The 24,694-nt window shown below is 40.2% G+C and overlaps 1 protein-coding gene across 2 annotated transcripts in view; it reads left to right on the top strand.

The window, feature by feature from the left end:
- ADAM10 (ADAM metallopeptidase domain 10) overlaps positions 1–24,694 on the top strand; it is an 853,517-nt gene that overhangs the window by 527,378 nt on the left and 301,445 nt on the right. The window contains exon 5 of one of the 2 annotated variants that reach the window (XM_053717527.1): positions 14,458–14,561. In XM_053717527.1, the coding sequence (XP_053573502.1) occupies positions 14,458–14,561 (104 nt within the window). Of the gene's footprint in view, positions 1–14,457; positions 14,571–24,694 lie in introns of both variants that reach the window. The other variant, XM_053717526.1, reaches the window with a different exon arrangement.

The raw sequence follows: 24,694 nt of genomic DNA, 5'->3' as shown, positions 1-24,694 counted from the left end.
GGGAGGGAGGGGAGAGGGAGGGAGATAGGGAGGGAGGGAGATAGGAGGAGGGAGATAGGGAGGGAGGAGGGAGATAGGGAGGAGGGAGAGGGAGATAGGGAGGGAGGGAGAGGGAGATAGGGAGGGAGGGAGAGCGAGATAGGGAGGGAGGGAGAGCGAGATAGGGAGGGAGAGCGAGAGATGATAGGGAGGGAGGGAGAGCGAGATAGGGAGGGAGGGAGAGGGAGGGAGATAGGGAGGGAGGGAGAGGGAGGGAGGGAGAGGGAGGGAGATAGGGAGGGAGGGAGAGGGAGGGAGATAGGGAGGGAGAGGGAGGGAGGGAGAGGGAGGGAGATAGGGAGGGAGAGGGAGGGAGGGAGAGGGAGGGAGATAGGGAGGGAGAGAGAGGGAGGGAGATAGGGAGGGAGAGAGAGGGAGGGAGAGAGAGGGAGGGAGATAGGGAGAGGGAGGGAGAGAGAGGGAGGGAGATAGGGAGAGGGAGGGAGATAGGGAGGGAGGGAGAGGGAGATAGGGAGGGAGGGAGAGGGAGGGAGATAGGGAGGGAGGGAGAGGGAGGGAGATAGGGAGGGAGAGGGAGGGAGGGAGAGGGAGGGAGATAGGGAGGGAGAGAGAGGGAGGGAGATAGGGAGGGAGAGAGAGGGAGGGAGATAGGGAGAGGGAGGGAGAGAGAGGGAGGGAGATAGGGAGGGAGATAGGGAGAGGGAGGGAGAGAGAGGGAGGGAGAGGGAGATAGGGAGGGAGGGAGAGATATATATATTTTTAGGTCACTTTGTAAACAAAAGGTGATCAGTTAAGTGGCAAAGGTTTTTCTCTTGTAAGGTGTATCCTGTCCACGGATCATCCATTACTTGTGGGATATTCTCCTTCCCAACAGGAAGTTGCAAGAGGATCACCAACAGCAGAGCTGCTATATAGCTCCTCCCCTAACTGCCATATCCAGTCATTCTCTTGCAACTCTAGACAAGCATGGAGGTAGTAAGAGAGAAGTGGTGAAACTTAGTTTTTTTTCTTCAATCAAAAGTTTATTTTTAAATGGTACCGGAGTTGTACTATTTTGTCCCAGGCAGAAAATAGAAGAAGAATCTGCCTGTGATTTCTATGATCTTAGCAGGTTGTAACTAAGATCCATTGCTGTTCTCACACATAACTGAAGAGAGAGGTAACTTCAGCTGGGGAATGGCGTGCAGGTTATCCTGCTATGAGGTATGTGCAGTTAAAATTTTTTCTAGAAGATGTAAATGCTAGAAAATGCTGCTGATACCAGATTTATGTAAGGTAAGCCTGAATACAGTGATTTAATAGCGACTGGTATCATGCTTACTTTCTGAGGTAATACTCTTATAGATTTACAATATAAAACGTTTGCTGGCATGTTTAAACGTTTTTATATATACTTTGGTGATAAAACTTTATTGGGGCCTATTTTTTTTCCACATGGCTGGCTTAAATTTGCCTAGAAACAGTTTCCTGAGGCTTTTCACTGTTTTACTATGAGTGGGAGGGGCCTAATTTAGTGCTTTATTGCGCAGTAAGTTTTACAGACTGAGACATCCAGCTTCCTCCAGGAGTCCCCTGAATGCTATAGGACATCTCTAAAGGGCTCTTAGGCTTTCCAAAGTCGTTTGGGAAGGTAGGCCCACAGCAGGGCTGTGGCAGTTTGTTGTGACTGTTAAAAAAAAGTCTATATCGTTTTTTTGATCCGTTTTTTGAACTAAGGGGTTAATCATCCATTTGCAAGTGGGTGCAATGCTCTGTTAGCTTATTATACACACTGTAACAATTTCGTTTGATTTACTGCTTTTTTTCACTGTTTTTCAAATTCTGACAATTTGCTTTTCTTAAAGGCACAGTACCGTTTTTATTTTTTGCTTGTTAACTTGATTTAAAGTGTTTTCAAGCTTGCTGGTCTCATTGCTAGTCTGTATAAACATGTCTGACATAGAGGAAACTCCTTGTTCATTATGTTTAGAAGCCATGGTGGAACCCCCTCTTAGAATGTGTACCAAATGTACTGATTTCACTTTAAGTAATAAAGATCATATTCTGTCTTTAAAAAATTTATCACCAGAGGAATCTGATGAGGGGGAAGTTATGCCGACTAACTCGCCCCACGTGTCAGACCCTTTGACTCCCGCTCGAGGAACTCATGCTCTAATGGCGCCAAGTACATCTAGTGCGCCCATAGCGTTTACTTTACAAGACATGGCAGCGGTCATGGATAATACCCTTTCAGCGGTATTATCCAGACTACCTGGGTTTAGAGGAAAGCGAGACAGCTCTGGAGTTAGAAGAAATACAGAGCATACTGACGCTTTAAGAGCTATGTCTGATACTCCCTCACAATATACAGAAGCTGAGGAAGGAGAGCTTCTTTCTGTGGGTGATCGTTCTGACTCAGGGAAAAAGATTCAACCTGATTCTAATATGTCTACATTTAAATTTAAGCTTGAACACCTCCACGTGTTGCTCAGGGAGGTTTTAGCTGCTCTGAATGACTGTGATACAATTGCAGTGCCAGAAAAATTGTGTAGATTGGACAAATACTATGCAGTGCCGGTGTGCACTGATGTTTTTCCAATACCTAAAAGGTTTACAGAAATTATTACTAAGGAATGGAATAGACCAGGTGTGCCGTTCTCTCCCCCTCCTATTTTTAAGAAAATGTTTCCAATAGATGCCACCACACGGGACTTATGGCAGACAGTTCCTAAGGTGGAGGGAGCAGTTTCTACCCTAGCTAAGCGCACTACTATCCCTGTCGAGGACAGTTGTGCTTTCTCAGATCCAATGGATAAAAAGTTAGAGGGTTACCTTTAGAAAATGTTTATTCAACAAGGTTTTATTCTACAGCCCCTTGCATGCATTGCCCCAGTCACTGCTGCTGCGGCTTTCTGGTTTGAGTCTCTGGAAGAGGCTTTACAGGTAGAGACCCCATTGGATGACATACTTGACAAGCTTAGAGCACTTTAGCTAGCCAATTCTTTTGTTTCTGATGCCATTATTCATTTGACTAAACTAACGGCTAAAAATTCTGGTTTTGCTATTCAAGCGTGCAGGGCGCTATGGCTTAAATCATGGTCAGCTGACGTTACTTCAAAGTCTAAGCTGCTTAACATTCCCTTAAAGGGGCAAACCCTATTCGGGCCTGGTTTGAAGGAGATCATTTCTGATATCACTGGAGGAAAAGGTCATGCCCTTCCTCAGGATAGGTCCAAAAGGGCCAAACAGACTAATTTTCGTGCCTTTCGAAACTTCAAGGCGAGTGCGGCATCAACTTCCTCTAATGCAAAACAAGAGGGAACTTTTGCCCAGTCCAAGTCGGTCTGGAGACCTAACCAGACCTGGAAAAAAGGTAAGCAGGCCAAAAAACCTGCTGCTGCCCCTAAGACAGCATGAAGTATCAGCCCCCTATCCGGCAACGGATCTAGTAGGGGGCAGACTTTCGCTGTTCGCCCAGGCTTGGGCAAGAGATGTCCAGGATCCCTGGGCGTTGGAAATTGTATCCCAGGGATATCTTCTGGACTTCAGAGCTTCTCCTTCAAAAGGGAGATTTCACCTTTCACAATTATCTGCAAACCAGATAAAGAGAGAGGCATTCTTACACTGTGTTCAAGACCTCCTAGTTATGGGAGTGATCCATCCAGTTCCAAAGGAGGAGCAAGGACAGGGATTTTACTCAAATCTGTTTGTGGTTCCCAAAAAAGAGGGAACCTTCAGACCAATTTTAGATCTCAAGATCTTAAACAAATGCCTCAGATTCCCATCATTCAAGATGGAGACTATTCGTACCATCCTACCTATGATCCAGGAGGGTCAATACATGACTACAGTGGATTTAAAGGATGCTTATCTTCACATTCCGATACACAAAGATCATCATCGGTTTCTCAGGTTTGCCTTCCTGAACAGGCATTACCAGTTTGTAGCTCTTCCCTTTGGGTTAGCTACAGCCCCAAGAATCTTTACAAAGGTTCTGGGGTCACTTCTGGCGGTCCTAAGACCGCAGGGCATATCAGTGGCCCCTTATTTAGACGACATTCTGATACAGGCGTCAAATTTCCAAATTACCAAGTCTCATACGGACATAGTTCTGGCATTTCTGAGGTCGCATGGGTGGAAGGTGAACAAAGAAAAGAGTTATCTATCTCCTCTCACAAGAGTTTCCTTTCTGGGAACTCTAATAGATTCTGTAGAAATGAGGATTTACCTGACAGAGACCAGGTTATCAAAACTTCTAAATTTCGTGTTCTTTATTCCACTTCTCACCCTTAGGTGGTTCAGTGTATGGAAGTAATCGGCTTAATGGTAGCGGCAATGGACATAGTGCCGTTTGCACGCCTACATCTCAGACCGCTGCAACTATGCATGCTCAATCAGTAGAGTGGGGATTACACAGATTTGTCCCCTCTACTAAATCTGGATCAAGAGAACAGGGATTCTCTTCTCTGGTGGCTATCTTGGGTCCATCTGTCCAAGGGAATGACCTTTCGCAGGCCAGATTGGACAATTATAACGACAGATGCCAGCCTTCTAGGCTGGGGGGCAGTCTGGAACTCCCTGAAGGCTCAGGGATCGTGGACTCAGGAGACACTCCTTCCAATAAACATTCTGGAACTAAGAGCGATATTCAATGCTCTTCAGGCTTGGCCTCAGCTAGCGACAATGAGGTTCATCAGATTTCAGTCGGACAACATCACGACTGTGGCTTACATCAACCATCAAGGGGGAACTAGGAGTTCCCTAGCGATGTTAGAAGTCTCAAAGATAATTTGATGGGCAGAGATTCACTCTTGCCACCTATCGGCTATCCATATCCCAGGTGTAGAGAACTGGGAGGCGGATTTTCTAAGTCGACAGACTTTTCATCCGGGGGAGTGGGAACTCCATCCGGAGGTGTTTGCACAATTGATTCATCGTTGGGGCAAACCAGAACTGGATCTCATGGCGTCTCGCCAGAACGCCAAACTTCCTTGTTACGGATCCAGGTCCAGGGACCCCAGGGCAACGCTGATAGATGCTCTAGCAGCGCCTTGGTCCTTCAACCTGGCTTATGTGTTTCCTCTGCTCCCTCGTCTGATTGCCAAAATCAAGCAGGAGAGAACATCGGTGATCTTGATAGCGCCTGCGTGTCCACGCAGGACTTGGTATGCAGATCTGGTGGACATGTCATCCTTTCCACCATGGACTCTGCCGCTGAGACAGGACCTTCTACTTCAAGGTCCTTTCAACCATCCAAATCTAATTTCTCTGAAACTGACTGCCTGGAGATTGAACGCTTGGTTTTATCAAAGCGTGGCTTCTCCGAGTCAGTCATTGATACCTTAATTCAGGCACGAAAGCCTGTCACCAGGAAAATCTATCATAAGATATGGCGTAAATATCTTTATTGGTGTGAATCCAAGGGCTACTCATGGAGTAAGGTCAGGATTCCCAGGATATTATCTTTTCTCCAAGAAGGATTGGAAAAAGGATTGTCAGCTAGTTCCTTAATGGTACAGATTTCTGCTCTGTCTATTCTTTTGCACAAGCTTCTGGCGGATGTGCCAGACGTTCAGTCATTTTGTCAGGCTTTAGTTCGAATCAAGCCTGTGTTTAAATCTGTTGCTCCGCCTTGGAGCTTAAATTTGGTTCTTAAAGTTCTTCAAGGGGTTCCGTTTGAACCTCTTCATTCCATAGATATCAAACTTTTATCTTGGAAAGTTCTTTTTTTGGTAGCTATTTCCTTGGCTCGTAGAGTTTCCGAGTTATCTGCCTTACAATGTGATTCTCCTTATCTGATCTTCCATGCAGATAAGGTAGTTCTGCGTACCAAACCTGGGTTTTTACCTAAGGTGGTATCTAATAAGAATATCAATCAGGAGATTGTTGTTCCATCATTGTGTCCTAATCCTTCTTCAAAGAAGGAACGTCTATTACACAATCTTGACGTGGTTCGTGCTTTAAAGTATTATTTACAAGCTACTAAAGATTTTCGTCAAACATCTGCTTTGTTTGTTGTCTACTCTGGACAGAGGAGAGGTCAAAAGGCTTCGGCAACCTCTCTTTCGTTTTGGCTAAGAAGCATAATTCGCTTAGCTTATGAGACCGCTGGCCAGCAGCCTCCTGAAAGGATTACAGCTCATTCTACTAGAGCTGTGGCTTCCACTTGGGCCTTTAAAAATGAGGCTTCTGTTGAACAGATTTGCAAGGCGGCGACTTGGTCTTCGCTTCATACCTTTTCAAAATTCTATAAATTTGATACTTTTGCTTCTTCGGAGGCTATTTTTGGGAGAAAGGTTTTACAGGCAGTGGTACCTTCCGTTTAAGTACCTGCCTTGTCCCTCCCTTCATCCGTGGACTTTAGCTTCTGGTATTGGTATCCCACAAGTAATGGATGATCCGTGGACTGGATTCACCTTACAAGAGAAAACATAATTTATGCTTACCTGATAAATTTAAATGTAAGAAAAAAGTCTGGACACTATCTCACCCTCTTAGCCTTTCAAATAAGACTAAGATCTCTCAACTTAGTCTGATTAATTTTTATTTAGGAACTACAGAAATATGAAAGGCGCTGGGGAGCTGAGGGTTAATATAGATAAGTCAAAAGAAATATATTTGTAACTATTCGTGAATTTTGGAGAATTAAAGATTTGTTGTTTAACAAGGTTTGAATATGGGTGAATTTTATCACATATGTAGTAAAAACAGTTATTCATATAGCAAATTCCGTTAGGATAATTAACCCAACAACTAGGTAAAATAAACAAATGTGATTTAATAAAAAGATTTTGACATATAAAAAATACAGTAAAATACAGTTGTGGCCACAACTACAATAAAAAATAATATTTCGAAAACAGTATCAAGGATATACACAGTGAATGTGTTGTGTTTTTTTTGAATATTCCTTATAGGCTTTGGCCTGACAAATCGTTTAGGATTTATGATTTTGAACACTTAGTAGTGGAAATAAACATTTGTGCTGAGAAATTATATAATCAATAGTGAAGTGTAGTATTTGGTAATGCAGATATTTGAAAGTCTTATGAACGATAATCCTAAATTACTTAGTAATTCCGGTGGTGTTAGTGCTTTGTATCCAAACACTCATATGCTGATAGCACAAGATGTTACGGGTGATGTGAGGAAAAAAGTAATTCTTCAGTGTCAGATTTTTTTCAAAGTGATGCGATTTGTATCCAAAATAAAAGGTGACTTTTCTCAATACATTGTTACTTGTATCCAAGTGTAACTTTTCTAATGTGCAGTGTTGCTCCGATTATATGATATATACAGCTGTGTGTTGCGTGGGAAACGATAGTTGGTTCAAAGTCAGTTATTTGTATTCCTATGAACGAAGTGCAATAGATATGGCTTGAGACAGACTTACCTGGCTGCGCTCCCTGGCCGGCGTTGTCCTTGCACGGCGGAAGTACTCGCAGCCGCTTCACTGTCAGATGTAGCCCTGTTGATTCTCCGCTGGTTTCGTTAGATGTTAATGCTGCGTGATATTCCTCCTGTAGTTGGCAGCTGGCAACTGTCTTGGGATGGGTGAGTTGCAAACAACTAATCCACAGATACTTCTACGCGTTTCAGCACACTTGGTGCCTTTATCAAGATATTTTACTGTGGATTGTTTGTGGCCTTTTAAAGTGTTTTCGGTACCCGTATGTGGGACCCGTATGTAGGAAACATGGTCTTAAAGGTAGTTTTTTCGTTATTTCTAAACAAGACTTCTATGTTTAATAACAATATCAGTACTTAAAGGGACATTATGAATTTTCCTTAACTTAGAATTTCACATTTTTTGCTATTTGAATATTGTTTTGATTTCCTTTGTTAACCATCAATTCAAATATATTTGTTAAATAGAATAACCTTAAAATCAACTTTACTTGTATATTTTGGTTTATATACACTGAAAAATATCCGAAATAGAGGTGTAAAATCGCAAACAAATGGTATCATATCTATAAATCTGTTTAAATGTTTATAGTGTATATATGTAAGAGTTCTTACTATGCCTAAGTTATACTATTCAGAGGTTATAATCAATTTTGGCATATGTATCGGATATGTATCAGGTTGTTATATGGAATTAATTTTTATTTTTTAGATGATTTTATTTGAAAGGGGTGATGAGGACTAGTTCTATAATGCACCCTTCGTTTAAATGAAGGGATTGAGATCTAATTCTGCGTTGAGCCCTCCTGGTATTAGTGATGAAAAGTTTACTATCAATTCAGCTTCTACTAAGAGTAATTTTTTTGTTGTATCCCCTCCTCTTTTAGATACTATTTTCCTAAGTCCCCAATATAGTAACCCTTTGGTGCTCTGATTGTGTTCTTTTTTGAAATGTAGGGATAGTTGGTGATCTTCAAAGCCTCTTTCAATATTATTCAGATGTTGTCTTATTCTATCTTTGACGGGTTGTCCCGTTTGGCCCAAATATTGTTTTTTGCATGGACATTGGATTAAGTAGACCACATTTGTGTCAGTACATTTTATGGTGTCTTTAATTTTCAATTTGAAACTAGAGTTTGTAGACTCAACCATTTTGCTCCTCTTACTAAATTTACAGGCTTTACATTTATGGCAAGGATAATAGCCTTCAAGATTATTCCCTAGAACATCTTTGTTCGATTTACCTTTATTATATTCACTAGGGGCTAGTATTGCCTTTAAATTTTTACATTTTCTATAAATGATTTTGGGTTTTGATTGTGCAATATCATTTAAAAATGGGTCTTTCTGGATATAATGCCAGTGTTTATACAGAATTCTTTTGACACTCTGGAAATCTGCGGTATAGTGGGTTATAAATGCTGTCTCATATGACTTAAGTACACCTTGTGGGGTGCTTCTGTCTTTTGTTGTTAATAGAACTTTTCTATCAGTTATTAATGCAGTATTATGTGATTTCTTTATCAATTCTTTGTCATAGCCTCTTTCAATGAATTTGTTTTCAAGGATAGTTGATTGTGTCTTGAAATCTTGTATATCAGAACAGTTTTTTCTAAGTCTCATAAATTGACTTTTGGGTATGTTGAGTTTCCAGAGATCGTTGTGGCAGCTATTGAAGTGTACATAGTTATTAGAATCTACTGGTTTGAAATAGGTTTTTGTTTTTATTTGATTTTCCATAATTTCAACTGTGATATCTAAGTAGTTTATAGATTTAGTATTGTATTCGTATGTGAAAGAGAGACCCCACAAGTTATTGTTTAGGTCTTGCATGAATAAAATAAGTAGGTCTATACCTCCAGCCCACACAAAGAAAAGGTCATCTATATATCTCTTGAAGAGTACGAGGTTTGCGCTCCAGGGGGTTTCAAGAATATTAGTTTGTTCAAATTGACCCATAAATAAATTTGCGTAACTGGGCGCAAACCTCGTACCCATTGCTGTTCCCTTTTTTTGTAGGAAATAATTTCCATTGAAATTAAAGTAATTGTTTTTTAAAATAAATTCTATACATTTGAGAATGAAGTCTGATTGTTGAATTGGTATGGAGTCATCATTGTGAAGAAATTGTTTCACTGCATTGATTCCTAAATTATGTTGGATATTTGTATATAGTGAACTTACATCACAGGTTACCAGAAGTAAGTTCTCATTCCATATTATATGATTTAGTATATTTAGAAAATGTGTAGAGTCTTTAAGATGTGTAGGGAGTTTTTTAACATATGGTTGTAGAAATCTGTCTACATACTGGGAAAGGTTGGATGTTAGAGAGTTGATACCTGAAATGATAGGCCTACCTGGGGGTTTACTGAGGGATTTGTGTATTTTAGGTAAATAGTAGAATATAGGGGTTACATGATTGGATTGTTTTATAAATTGTAGTTCTTTATTATTGAGTATGTTCTCTTTCTTTGCCTCAAATAGTATTTCGTCTAGTTTTAACATCATATCTTTAATTGGATTTAGGTCTAATTTTATATAGGTTTCTTTGTCGTTTAGGAGTCTATTAGCTTCCTCCACATAATCAGCAGTATCTAGGATTACTACTCCTCCCCCTTTGTCCGCCATTTTTATTATAATGTCAGGGTTATTACTTAATTCCCTAATTACGTCGTTTTCTTTTTTTAGTTAAGTTGAATTTAGTCCGATTTTTTTCCATTGTATTTATAAATTTCATCTTTAACTGCTTTTTCAAACAATTCTATATATTTTCCTTTTTCTTGGGTTGGGTAAAAGTTAGACTTTGCCTTCAAATCTGTATGTCTATAGGCATCTCTTAGAGTATTAGTGGGTATCCTATTCATCTGGTTTTCTATTGGATTTTTCATGAAATATCTTTTTAGAGTAAGTTTCCTTACATATTGATTTATGTTTACAAGAGTGTTGAATTTATTTAATTTGCTAGTGGGTGCAAATGAAAGTCCCTTGCTTAAGACTTTTTCCTGTTCTCTATTTAAAGTTGTTTTACTAAGGTTGAAAATCCCTGCAGTGTTGACTATCTCCACCTTTTTTCCATTCTGTTTTCCTCTCCCTCTCTTTCCTCTAGTCTTCTTTTTCCTTTTTGAACCCAATTTCTCTCTGGGAAATGTTCTGTATTTGTGCCCCAAGATGTGCCCTCTGCGGCTGGGCCCTTGCCTAAAAAAGAGTTGGAATTTTCCATGCCTTCATTATTGTCTTCAAACAGTTTAAATCTATTCTCTAATTCGATAGGTGTGGCTGTGATGTGTGGTTTATTTGTTTCTGTGTTAGGTTTGGTTTTCCTGCTATTATAGGTATTATCCCCTGTATTAGATTGCTGACCTCTATATGGAGTAGGGTTTTCTTGTTGTTTCCAAATTTGATTTTGTTGCCTCTTATCATTATAATTGGTCCTATTCCAATTTCTTTCTTGGTTTCTATTCTCATTCCTATAGTCGTTTCTATAGTCATTTCTATAATCATTTCGATATTCGAAATTTTTATTATGATCGTTTCTATAGTTGTAATTATCTGTTCTCTCTCTTCTGAAAAAATCATTTTGATTGTTATGGTGATTAGTGTAATTGTGATAATTGTAGGGTCTCTCATATCTAAATTGATTTCTATACTGATAATTTTCTGTGTATGTCGGTTTATGATGGAAGTTGTGAGGAGGTCTTGTGTATGATGAATCTTCCTGATATCTCCAATTTCTTTTTTCAGAATTTATATTTTCATATGTTTTAGTATTAGATTTATTTGCTTTCTTAAATAGATTTCCTGTTGTGATATTTTCAGTTGTATCTAAATTTGTAGTATTGGTTTGTGCGTTGCTAGGTGTATAAGATTCTGAATAGTCTTGTTCATCTCTCTTAAATTTTCTCCATTTTGTCTCTAGAATATTATTCCTTACATTAGTTATATTTGTTATTATTTCTTTCTGCCTTTCTTTTATCCTTTGATCATCCATATGATTAATCAATTTTTCTTTGTACTCATTAATATTTTTCCCTATATTTTCCAACAATCTATTTCTAGATTTTATCTTTCACATACGAATACAATACTAAATCTATAAACTACTTAGATATCACAGTTGAAATTATGGAAAATCAAATAAAAACAAAAACCTATTTCAAACCAGTAGATTCTAATAACTATGTACACTTCAATAGCTGCCACAACGATCTCTGGAAACTCAACATACCCAAAAGTCAATTTATGAGACTTAGAAAAAACTGTTCTGATATACAAGATTTCAAGACACAATCAACTATCCTTGAAAACAAATTCATTGAAAGAGGCTATGACAAAGAATTGATAAAGAAATCACATAATACTGCATTAATAACTGATAGAAAAGTTCTATTAACAACAAAAGACAGAAGCACCCCACAAGGTGTACTTAAGTCATATGAGACAGCATTTATAACCCACTATACCGCAGATTTCCAGAGTGTCAAAAGAATTCTGTATAAACACTGGCATTATATCCAGAAAGACCCATTTTTAAATGATATTGCACAATCAAAACCCAAAATCATTTATAGAAAATGTAAAAATTTAAAGGCAATACTAGCCCCTAGTGAATATAATAAAGGTAAATCGAACAAAGATGTTCTAGGGAATAATCTTGAAGGCTATTATCCTTGCCATAAATGTAAAGCCTGTAAATTTAGTAAGAGGAGCAAAATGGTTGAGTCTACAAACTCTAGTTTCAAATTGAAAATTAAAGACACCATAAAATGTACTGACACAAATGTGGTCTACTTAATCCAATGTCCATGCAAAAAACAATATTTGGGCCAAACGGGACAACCCGTCAAAGATAGAATAAGACAACATCTGAATAATATTGAAAGAGGCTTTGAAGATCACCAACTATCCCTACATTTCAAAAAAGAACACAATCAGAGCACCAAAGGGTTACTATATTGGGGACTTAGGAAAATAGTATCTAAAAGAGGAGGGGATACAACAACAAAAATTACTCTTAGTAGAAGCTGAATTGATAGTAAACTTTTCATCACTAATACCAGGAGGGCTCAACGCAGAATTAGATCTCAATCCCTTCATTTAAACGAAGGGTGCATTATAGAACTAGTCCTCATCACCCCTTTCAAATAAAATCATCTAAAAAATAAAAATTAATTCCATATAACAACCTGATACATATCCGATACATATGCCAAAATTGATTATAACCTCTGAATAGTATAACTTAGGCATAGTAAGAACTCTTACATATATACACTATAAACATTTAAACAGATTTATAGATATGATACCATTTGTTTGCGATTTTACACCTCTATTTCGGATATTTTTCAGTGTATATAAACCAAAATATACAAGTAAAGTTGATTTTAAGGTTATTCTATTTAACAAATATATTTGAATTGATGGTTAACAAAGGAAATCAAAACAATATTCAAATAGCAAAAAATGTGAAATTCTAAGTTAAGGAAAATTCATAATGTCCCTTTAAGTACTGATATTGTTATTAAACATAGAAGTCTTGTTTAGAAATAACGAAAAAACTACCTTTAAGACCATGTTTCCTACATACGGGTCCCACATACGGGTACCGAAAACACTTTAAAAGGCCACAAACAATCCACAGTAAAATATCTTGATAAAGGCACCAAGTGTGCTGAAACGCGTAGAAGTATCTGTGGATTAGTTGTTGTTTGCAACTCACCCATCCCAAGACAGTTGCCAGCTGCCAACTACAGGAGGAATATCACGCAGCATTAACATCTAACGAAACCAGCGGAGAATCAACAGGGCTACATCTGACAGTGAAGCGGCTGCGAGTACTTCCGCCGTGCAAGGACAACGCCGGCCAGGGAGCGCAGCCAGGTAAGTCTGTCTCAAGCCATATCTATTGCACTTCGTTCATAGGAATACAAATAACTGACTTTGAACCAACTATCGTTTCCCACGCAACACACAGCTGTATATATCATATAATCGGAGCAACACTGCACATTAGAAAAGTTACACTTGGATACAAGTAACAATGTATTGAGAAAAGTCACCTTTTATTTTGGATACAAATCGCATCACTTTGAAAAAAATCTGACACTGAAGAATTACTTTTTTCCTCACATCACCCGTAACATCTTGTGCTATCAGCATATGAGTGTTTGGATACAAAGCACTAACACCACCGGAATTACTAAGTAATTTAGGATTATCGTTCATAAGACTTTCAAATATCTGCATTACCAAATACTACACTTCACTATTGATTATATAATTTCTCAGCACAAATGTTTATTTCCACTACTAAGTGTTCAAAATCATAAATTCTAAACGATTTGTCAGGCCAAAGCCTATAAGGAATATTCAAAAAAAACACAACACATTCACTGTGTATATCCTTGATACTGTTTTCGAAATATTATTTTTTATTGTAGTTGTGGCCACAACTGTATTTTACTGTATTTTTTATATGTCAAAATCTTTTTATTAAATCACATTTGTTTATTTTACCTAGTTGTTGGGTTAATTATCCTAACGGAATTTGCTATATGAATAACTGTTTTTACTACATATGTGATAAAATTCACCCATATTCAAACCTTGTTAAACAACAAATCTTTAATTCTCCAAAATTCACGAATAGTTACAAATATATTTCTTTTGACTTATCTATATTAACCCTCAGCTCCCCAGCGCCTTTCATATTTCTGTAGTACCTGATAAATTTATTTCTCTTGTGGTGTATCCAGTCCACGGCCCGCCCTGTCATTTTAAGGCAGGTATTTTTTAATTTTATACTTCAGTCACCACTGCACCCTATGGTTTCTCCTTTCTCTGCTTGTCTTCGGTCGAATGACTGGATATGGCAGTTAGGGGAGGAGCTATATAACAGCTCTGCTGTGGGTGATCCTCTTGCAACTTCCCGTTGGGAAGGAGAATATCCCGCAAGTAATGGATGATCCGTGGACTGGATACACCACAAGAGAAATAAATTTATCAGGTAAGCATAAATTATGTTTTTTGGTGACCTCTTTGACCTTTTTTTAATTTATTGTCTTTCAGAGTATCCTCATAAATACGGAGCACAGGGAGGGTGTGCTGATCATTCTGTGTTTGAAAGGATGAAGAAATATCAAATGACTGCACAGGAGGAGCCAGTGGAACAGGTGAATGAGGTTTGTTAAGCCATTGTTCTATATTACTCCTTTAATGCTACAAATGTGTCTTCAGTTTGTGTAGTTCCGATTCAGTGCAATGAAGGTGTTAAAATGTATTAAATAAGAACCACTAAAGTCTAGGATGTTTTAGTTTATGCTGAACACAAGTGACATGAAGCTTGAACCAATCATAGTTACAGCAACCATAATGTATGTTTTTAAGCATATATTTGCTAACCTTAACACTTGTATCCCCCAAGGCAGAACATTCTATGATCTAAGATGTCATAGCAGAAAATGCAGCGTCTGCAGAAAAAATGGGAGACATGCAGGAACTGTTGGCGCTTTTCGCTTTACAGCGCTGCTCCACATCAGGCTGTTGTCTTCAAACAGCACTGTGCTCTGGCTACACTGTGTAATTTTTCTTTGACACAGTCCCACCAGAGCTAAGTGTTATTTGAAGAGAACTGTCAAATACGGAGCAGAGTGGCAGAGCATTGATTGGTGACCGACTCTGAGATAAAAAAAAATTGTACCCCGCCCATTAGCCTTTCCCAGTCTGCAAAGCTGTGACTCATGAATGTAAGACATTCTTATGAGTAATGCACCTTTTTTTATTACTACAGTTTTACCTTCTAATTATATGATGTTAGACCAAGGAAAATTTTCTGCAACTAATTGGCAATTTCTCCAACATAGGTGTGTCCGGTCCACGGCGTCATCCTTACTTGTGGGATATTCTCTTCCCCAACAGGAAATGGCAAAGAGCCCAGCAAAGCTGGTCACATGATCCCTCCTAGGCTCCGCCTACCCCAGTCATTCTCTTTGCCGTTGTACAGGCAACATCTCCACGGAGATGGCTTAGAGTTTTTTAGTGTTTAACTGTAGTTTTTATTATTCAATCAAGAGTTTGTTATTTTAAAATAGTGCTGGTATGTACTATTTACTCAGAAACAGAAAAGAGATGAAGATTTCTGTTTGTATGAGGAAAATGATTTTAGCAACCGTTACTAAAATCCATGGCTGTTCCACACAGGACTGTTGAGAGGAATTAACTTCAGTTGGGGGAACAGTGAGCAGTCTCTTGCTGCTTGAGGTATGACACATTCTAACAAGACGATGTAATGCTGGAAGCTGTCATTTTCCCTATGGGATCCGGTAAGCCATGTTTATTAAGATAGTAAATAAGGGCTTCACAAGGGCTTATTAAGACTGTAGACTTTTTCTGGGCTAAATCGATTCATTATTAACACATATTTAGCCTTGAGGAATCATTTAATCTGGGTATTTTGATAAGATTATATCGGCAGGCACTGTTTTAGACACCTTATTCTTAGGGGCTTTCCCAAATCATAGGCAGAGCCTCATTTTCGCGCCGGTGTTGCGCACTTGTTTTTGAGAGGCATGTCATGCAGTCGCATGTGTGAGGAGCTCTGATACATAGAAAAGACTTTCTGAAGGCGTCATTTGGTATCGTATTCCCCTTTGGGCTTGGTTGGGTCTCAGCAAAGCAGATACCAGGGACTGTAAAGGGGTTAAAGTTAAAAACGGCTCCGGTTCCGTTATTTTAAGGGTTAAAGCTTCCAAATTTGGTGTGCAATACTTTTAAGGCTTTAAGACACTGTGGTGAAATTTTGGTGAATTTTGAACAATTCCTTCATATTTTTTCGCAATTGCAGTAATAAAGTGTGTTCAGTTTAAAATTTAAAGTGACAGTAACGGTTTTATTTTAAAACGTTTTTTGTACTTTGTTATCAAGTTTATGCCTGTTTAACATGTCTGAACTACCAGATAGACTGTGTTCTGAATGTGGGGAAGCCAGAGTTCCTTCTCATTTAAATAAATGTGATTTATGTGACAATGACAATGATGCCCAAGATGATTCCTCAAGTGAGGGGAGTAAGCATGGTACTGCATCATTCCCTCCTTCGTCTACACGAGTCTTGCCCACTCAGGAGGCCCCTAGTACATCTAGCGCGCCAATACTCCTTACTATGCAACAATTAACGGCTGTAATGGATAATTCTGTCAAAAACATTTTAGCCAAAATGCACACTTATCAGCGTAAGCGCGACTGCTCTGTTTTAGATACTGAAGAGCATGACGACGCTGATAATAATGGTTCTGAAGGGCCCCTAAACCAGTCTGATGGGGCCAGGGAGGTTTTGTCTGAGGGAGAAATTACTGATTCAGGGAACATTTCTCAACAAGCTGAACCTGATGTGATTACGTTTAAATTTAAGTTGGAACATCTCCGCATTCTGCTTAAGGAGGTATTATCCACTCTGGATGATTGTGACAAGTTGGTCATCCCGGAGAAACTATGTAAAATGGACAAGTTCCTAGAGGTCCCGGGGCTCCCAGAAGTTTTTCCTATGGTCGACCCCAGAAAGGACTTATGGCAGACAGTCCCCAAGGTCGAGGGAGCGGTTTCCACTTTAAACAAACGCACCACTATACCCATAGAAGATAGTTGTGCTTTCAAAGATCCTATGGATAAAAAATTAGAAGGTTTACTTAAAAAGATGTTTGTTCAGCAGGGTTACCTTCTACAACCAATTTCATGCATTGTCCCTGTCGCTACAGCCGCGTGTTTCTGGTTCGATGAGCTGGTAAAGGCGGTCGATAGTGATTCTCCTCCTTATGAGGAGATTATGGACAGAATCAATGCTCTCAAATTGGCTAATTCTTTCACCCTAGACGCCACTTTGCAATTGGCTAGGTTAGCGGCTAAGAATTCTGGGTTTGCTATTGTGGCGCGCAGAGCGCTTTGGTTGAAATCTTGGTCAGCTGATGCGTCTTCCAAGAACAAGCTACTTAACATTCCTTTCAAGGGGAAAACGCTGTTTGGCCCTGACTTGAAAGAGATTATCTCTGATATCACTGGGGGTAAGGGCCACGCCCTTCCTCAGGATCGGCCTTTCAAGGCCAAAAATAAACCTAATTTTCGTCCCTTTCGTAGAAACGGACCAGCCCAAAGTGCTACGTCCTCTAAGCAAGAGGGTAATACTTCTCAAGCCAAGCCAGCTTGGAGACCAATGCAAGGCTGGAACAAGGGAAAGCAGGCCAAGAAACCTGCCACTGCTACCAAGACAGCATGAAATGTTGGCCCCCGATCCGGGACCGGATCTGGTGGGGGGCAGACTCTCTCTCTTCGCTCAGGCTTGGGAAAGAGATGTTCTGGATCCTTGGGCGCTAGAAATAGTCTCCCAAGGTTATCTTCTGGAATTCAAGGGGCTTCCCCCAAGGGGGAGGTTCCACAGGTCTCAGTTGTCTTCAGACCACATAAAAAGACAGGCATTCTTACGTTGTGTAGAAGACCTGTTAAAAATGGGTGATTCATCCTGTTCCATTAGGAGAACAAGGGATGGGGTTCTACTCCAATCTGTTCATAGTTCCCAAAAAAGAGGGAACGTTCAGACCAATCTTAGATCTCAAGATCTTAAACAAGTTTCTCAAGGTTCCATCGTTCAAAATGGAAACCATTCGAACAATTCTTCCTTCCATCCAGGAAGGTCAATTCATGACCACGGTGGATTTAAAGGATGCGTATCTACATATTCCTATCCACAAGGAACATCCTCGGTTCCTAAGGTTCGCATTCCTGGACAAGCATTACCAGTTCGTGGCGCTTCCTTTCGGATTAGCCACTGCTCCAAGGATTTTCACAAAGGTACTAGGGTCCCTTCTAGCTGTGCTAAGACCAAGGGGCATTGCTGTAGTACCTTACTTGGACGACATTCTGATTCAAGCGTCGTCCCTTCCTCAAGCAAAGGCTCACACGGACATCGTCCTGGCCTTTCTCAGATCTCACGGATGGAAAGTGAACGTGGAAAAGAGTTCTCTATCTCCATCAACAAGGGTTCCCTTCTTGGGAACAATAATAGACTCCTTAGAAATGAGGATTTTTCTGACAGAGGCCAGAAAAACAAAACTTCTAGACTCTTGTCGGATACTTCATTCCGTTCCTCTTCCTTCCATAGCGCAGTGCATGGAAGTGATAGGTTTGATGGTAGCGGCAATGGACATAGTTCCTTTTGCGCGCATTCATCTAAGACCATTACAACTGTGCATGCTCAGTCAGTGGAATGGGGACTATACAAACTTGTCTCCGAGGATACAAGTAAATCAGAGGACCAGAGACTCACTCCGTTGGTGGCTGTCCCTGGACAACCTGTCACAAGGGATGACCTTCCGCAGACCAGAGTGGGTCATTGTCACGACCGACGCCAGTCTGATGGGCTGGGGCGCGGTCTGGGGATCCCTGAAAGCTCAGGGTCTTTGGTCTCGGGAAGAATCTCTTCTACCGATAAATATTCTGGAACTGAGAGCGATATTCAATGCTCTCAAGGCTTGGCCTCAGCTAGCGAGGGCCAAGTTCATATGGTTTCAATCAGACAACATGACGACTGTTGCGTACATCAACCATCAGGGGGGAACAAGGAGTTCCCTGGCGATGGAAGAAGTGACCAAAATCATTCTATGGGCGGAGTCTCACTCCTGCCACCTGTCTGCTATCCACATCCCAGGAGTGGAAAATTGGGAAGCGGATTTTCTGAGTCGTCAGACATTGCATCCGGGGGAGTGGGAACTCCATCCGGAAATCTTTGCCCAAGTCACTCAACTGTGGGGCATTCCAGACATGGATCTGATGGCCTCTCGTCAGAACTTCAAAGTTCCTTGCTACGGGTCCAGATCCAGGGATCCCAAGGCGGCTCTAGTGGATGCACTAGTAGCACCTTGGACCTTCAAACTAGCTTATGTATTCCCGCCGTTTCCTCTCATCCCCAGGCTGGTAGCCAGGATCAATCAGGAAAGGGCGTCGGTGATCTTGATAGCTCCTGCGTGGCCACGCAGGACTTGGTATGCAGATCTGGTGAATATGTCATCGGCTCCACCATGGAAGCTACCTTTGAGACGAGACCTTCTTGTTCAAGGTCCGTTCGAACATCCGAATCTGGTCTCACTCCAGCTGACTGCTTGGAGATTGAACGCTTGATCTTATCGAAGCGAGGGTTCTCAGATTCTGTTATCGATACTCTTGTTCAGGCCAGAAAGCCTGTAACTAGAAAGATTTACCACAAAATTTGGAAAACATATATCTGTTGGTGTGAATCTAAAGGATTCCCTTGGGACAAGGTTAAGATTCCTAAGATTCTATCCTTCCTTCAAGAAGGATTGGAAAAAGGATTATCTGCAAGTTCCCTGAAGGGACAGATTTCTGCCTTGTCTGTGTTACTTCACAAAAAGCTGGCAGCTGTGCCAGATGTTCAAGCCTTTGTTCAGGCTCTGGTTAGAATCAAGCCTGTTTACAAACCTTTGACTCCTCCTTGGAGTCTCAACTTAGTTCTTTCAGTTCTTCAGGGGGTTCCGTTTGAACCCTTACATTCCGTTGATATTAAGTTATTATCTTGGAAAGTTTTGTTTTTGGTTGCAATTTCTTCTGCTAGAAGAGTTTCAGAATTATCTGCTCTGCAGTGTTCTCCTCCTTATCTGGTGTTCCATGCAGATAAGGTGGTTTTACGTACTAAACCTGGTTTTCTTCCAAAAGTTGTTTCTAACAAAAACATTAACCAGGAGATTATCGTACCTTCTCTGTGTCCGAAACCAGTTTCGAAGAAGGAACGTTTGTTGCACAATTTGGATGTTGTTCGCGCTCTAAAATTCTATTTAGATGCTACAAAGGATTTTAGACAAACATCTTCCTTGTTTGTTGTTTATTCCGGTAAAAGGAGAGGTCAAAAAGCAACTTCTACCTCTCTCTCTCTTTTGGATTAAAAGCATCATCAGATTGGCTTACGAGACTGCCGGACGGCAGCCTCCCGAAAGAATCACAGCTCATTCCACTAGGGCTGTGGCTTCCACATGGGCCTTCAAGAACGAGGCTTCTGTTGATCAGATATGTAGGGCAGCGACTTGGTCTTCACTGCACACTTTTACCAAATTTTACAAGTTTGATACTTTTGCTTCTTCTGAGGCTATTTTTGGGAGAAAGGTTTTGCAAGCCGTGGTGCCTTCCATCTAGGTGACCTGATTTGCTCCCTCCCATCATCCGTGTCCTAAAGCTTTGGTATTGGTTCCCACAAGTAAGGATGACGCCGTGGACCGGACACACCTATGTTGGAGAAAACAGAATTTATGTTTACCTGATAAATTACTTTCTCCAACGGTGTGTCCGGTCCACGGCCCGCCCTGGTTTTTTAATCAGGTCTGATAATTTATTTTCTTTAACTACAGTCACCACGGTATCATGGTTTCTCCTATGCAAATATTCCTCCTTAACGTCGGTCGAATGACTGGGGTAGGCGGAGCCTAGGAGGGATCATGTGACCAGCTTTGCTGGGCTCTTTGCCATTTCCTGTTGGGGAAGAGAATATCCCACAAGTAAGGATGACGCCGTGGACCGGACACACCGTTGGAGAAAGTAATTTATCAGGTAAACATAAATTCTGTTTTTCAACTTTTGCAATATATTATAAAACTTTAGAAATAGATTTATTCTCCAGTAAATCAACACATTGAAATTGCAATGGTGCTTTAGTGTAACTGCCTACTTTGAAATTGTGTTATATTTAAAAGTAACCTGCAGAAAATTTTTCACTAAAGAAAAATGTCATTGCAGAAAGTGAAAACTCATTCTGCCTTCTGGGCTTATATATTCTCCTAACCTTAAAGGGCCATAATACCCAAATGTTTAAACACTTGAAAGTGATGCAGCATAGCTGTAAAAAGCTGACTAGAAAATATCTCCTGAACATCTCTATGTAAAAAAGATAGATATTTTACCTCAAAAGTTCCTCATTAGCCACCTCCCATTGTAAATGATTTCTATGCAGCATTTTAGTGTGTCTGTCCTGGGACAGCTGAAAGGATGAGCCTCGTGAACTCTCATATTATTTCACCAATCAGGTAAAGGAAGCTTACTATGAAATCTCATGAGAGTTAAGTGAAATCTCATGAGATCACAGTAAGAGTTCATGACCTCAGCACTGCTGATGCTGATTGGCTGCTGTTTATTTCTTCATTTTTTTTTTAATTTTTACCTGCAGCTGGGAGCAGGTGAAGTATAACTTTTTACACAGAACTTACTCTACTAAGCTGAGGAAATTGTGAGGTAAAATATCTTCCTTTTTTACATAGAGATGCTCAGGTGATATTTTCCTGTCAGCTTTTTACAGTTATACTGCATCAGTTTCAAGTGATTTAGCATATGAGTATTATGTCCCTTTAAGAGCCACACACTAAATTAGCACCCAAATCCAGCCTATACCACCCCAGAGCAGCAATTGCGGCCACTACCCAAGGCCTTTATAGTCAGGGTGTTTCAGTCCACCCATAAATTATAATTGATTAAAAATGTCAAATAGAAAAATACTAATATTATTAGTATTAAAATCTGCAAGCAACTTTTCATGAATCTTTGAATTCAGTTACAGGATAGTAGGAAACCCATTTAGAATATGATTTTCACAAAAATGATGCAATAATATTGTGGCTAAAATGCCAATCCATAGACCCCAAAACCCCACATTTAAAGTTTTAAGCAGCTGGCATTTCACATGCTGTACTTTATCACTTACATCAGCTGGATACCACATTTCACCAGCTACCCAAAATGTGTGTATATATTTTTAATGATTGAAGTTGTCCCTTATCTGTTATTTCTGATCTAACTCAATGTGCTGTCAGACAAGGCTTTGTACAACAGGATAGTTTAAATCCCAGAGACAGTTATTATTTTGTAATTAATGTGGCTGTAATATAGCTTATCATAGTCAAACACTTGGCAACATATGTATTGTATCTGTAGATGTATTACCCATTTTAATGCTGGTAAAAGGAATCATGCACTCTTCGTGTCAATCATGGAAGATTTCAGCCTACTCTATAAACATGCAGGACTGCCAACTCTGTATTGAATTGAAACTCTTTTGGGCATAAATACAATAAAAAGTATGTGTTTCTTTCCTAAGATATGGAGAGTCCACTACATCATTCCAGGTACTAGTGGGATATTCACTCCTGACTATCAGGAGGAGGAAAAGAGCACAACAACAAAGCTGTTAAGTGTCACTCCCCAACCCATAATCCCCAGTCATTCTCTTTGCCTCTGTCAATGGAGGAGGTGAAGTTTCATATCTGAAGAAAAATTTTATTTATTTTTGCTACAGGCAAGATTTGGGTTTAGCTGTGTCCACATCAACCTCTTCAGTAGAGTAGTGGTGGCTTTTAAGCAGTTAGAAAACCAAGCAAGGATTACCTCACAACTTTCTAACATGTTGCTGTCTTTGGTAAAAAAAAGCCAGAGTTGGTTCTTTCTTTTTCTAGAGGTCTCTGATAGGAGACCTGTCACGCCTTGTGAGCCGTCTTCCTGCCGGACAGCTGGATTTGCAGGTAAGTGCTTTTGTCTTCTAGGTATTGGAGACTTATAGGTATTGGAGATTATCTGCATTAGTTATATGGGACAATAATCCTTAATGTAGGAGTTTATACTGGCAGTGTGCAGGTGCAATAGTATGTATGTGATATGGATACTTGGGGTTAATTCTCCTTTATGGGACTGAAGGGGTTAACCTAATATGTTGCTGGCTCATTTTCCTTCTTAATACAGAGAGAGTCCACAGCATTCCTTACTTGTGGGAAAAACTGAACCTGGCCACCAGGGGCAGGCAAAGACACTCGGAGCCAAAGGCATAAATACCTTCCCCACTTCCCTCATCCCCCAGTCATTCTTTGCCTTTCGTCACAGGAGGTTGGCAGAGAGGTGTCAGAAGATTTTGGAGTAGTTCCTTAGGAAGGGTATCTACCCTTCGATATGTGACTGGAGTTTTAAGTAGTCTTGTCAACCTCTCAGTGAGAGCATTGATGAAAGATAGAGTCTAGAGATGCAGAGAGAGTCTTTCTACAAAACCATCCAGACTCATTAACAGCTGGATCAAATTTGTGAGGCGGCTACCTGGTCCTCCTTACATTCTTTTTCCTAAATTTTTAATGAGTTTTTGCTTCTGTTTAAGCAGCCTTCGGGAGAAAGGGTTTTGCGGCTGTGGCTCCCTCAGATGGGGGCCACCTCTCCTTTTTGCCCTCCCGTTAGCATTCAGTGTCCCCTGGAGCTTGGGTATAATTTCCCACAAGTAAGGAATGCAGCTGTGGACTCTCCCTGTATTAAGATGGAAAACATAAATTATGCTTACCAGATAATTTCCTTTCCTTCTGTACAGCTCCCGCCCGTGTTCTCCGATCGTCGCCCTAAATTTTAAATTGTTGTTCTGGCACCTTTTTCACCCTGATATTTCTCCTACTGTTCCTTGTTCTCTCGGCAGAATGACTGGGGGATGAGGGAAGTGGGGGAGGTATTTAAGCCTTTGGCTGGGGTGTCTTTGCCTCCTCCTGGTGGCCAGGTTTTCCCACAAGTAAGGAATGCAGCTGTGGACTCTCCCTGTACAGAAGGAAAGGAAATTATCTGGTAAGCATAATTTGTTTTTATTTAGTGCCTATTAATTGTGTATTAAGGAAGCATTCAGAGATGCAGGGCTTGTCAGAGGAAGCTCAGACGTTTAGTGTGTCTTGAGTGTGATTTTTTTTTTTTTTTTTTAATTTCTTTTTTTTTAAATATATATATATATTTTTATTTATATTTATCAACTCCGGAGGGCTTGTTAGAGGAAGACCAGTAAATCTGTTCAGTTAGTTGATTGTTACGGTCTGACACGGCTCCAGAAACGCACACTTTGTATTTTACTGCAGTTCCTCTCAGCCTCCTGGAGGAGTTTATTTGCCTGCAGATTTTGCTGCATAGGTATCTTCTGCGGTATCTGCGGCACTATCTGCTTTTTCTATACTGGGAAAACGCAAGAGGAAAATTAGAGATTCAGATAGTAAGGTTTCTGTTCTACCTACTGCTACGCAGGTTGCCCTCCCTCATAAGTCTAAGGAGGATACGTCGTTGGCTTCTGAGGGTTGAATCTCAGATTCAGACAGTATAATGCCTTCATCTGATACTAAAATAAACTTCAGATTTAAGCTTGAACACCTTCGTGTACTGTTAATGGAGGTTTTGGCTTTGGATGCCTCTGATACTTCTGTCATTGTCAACCCTAAGAAATCTAGTAAACTTAATAAATACTATGTTACTTGCTCTGTGG

Source organism: Bombina bombina, chromosome 6, assembly GCF_027579735.1.
Source record: "Bombina bombina isolate aBomBom1 chromosome 6, aBomBom1.pri, whole genome shotgun sequence".
Lineage (NCBI taxonomy): Eukaryota > Metazoa > Chordata > Amphibia > Anura > Bombinatoridae > Bombina > Bombina bombina.
The sequence above is the reverse complement of the archived record's forward strand: the minus strand, read 5'-3'. Positions and strand labels throughout refer to the sequence as shown.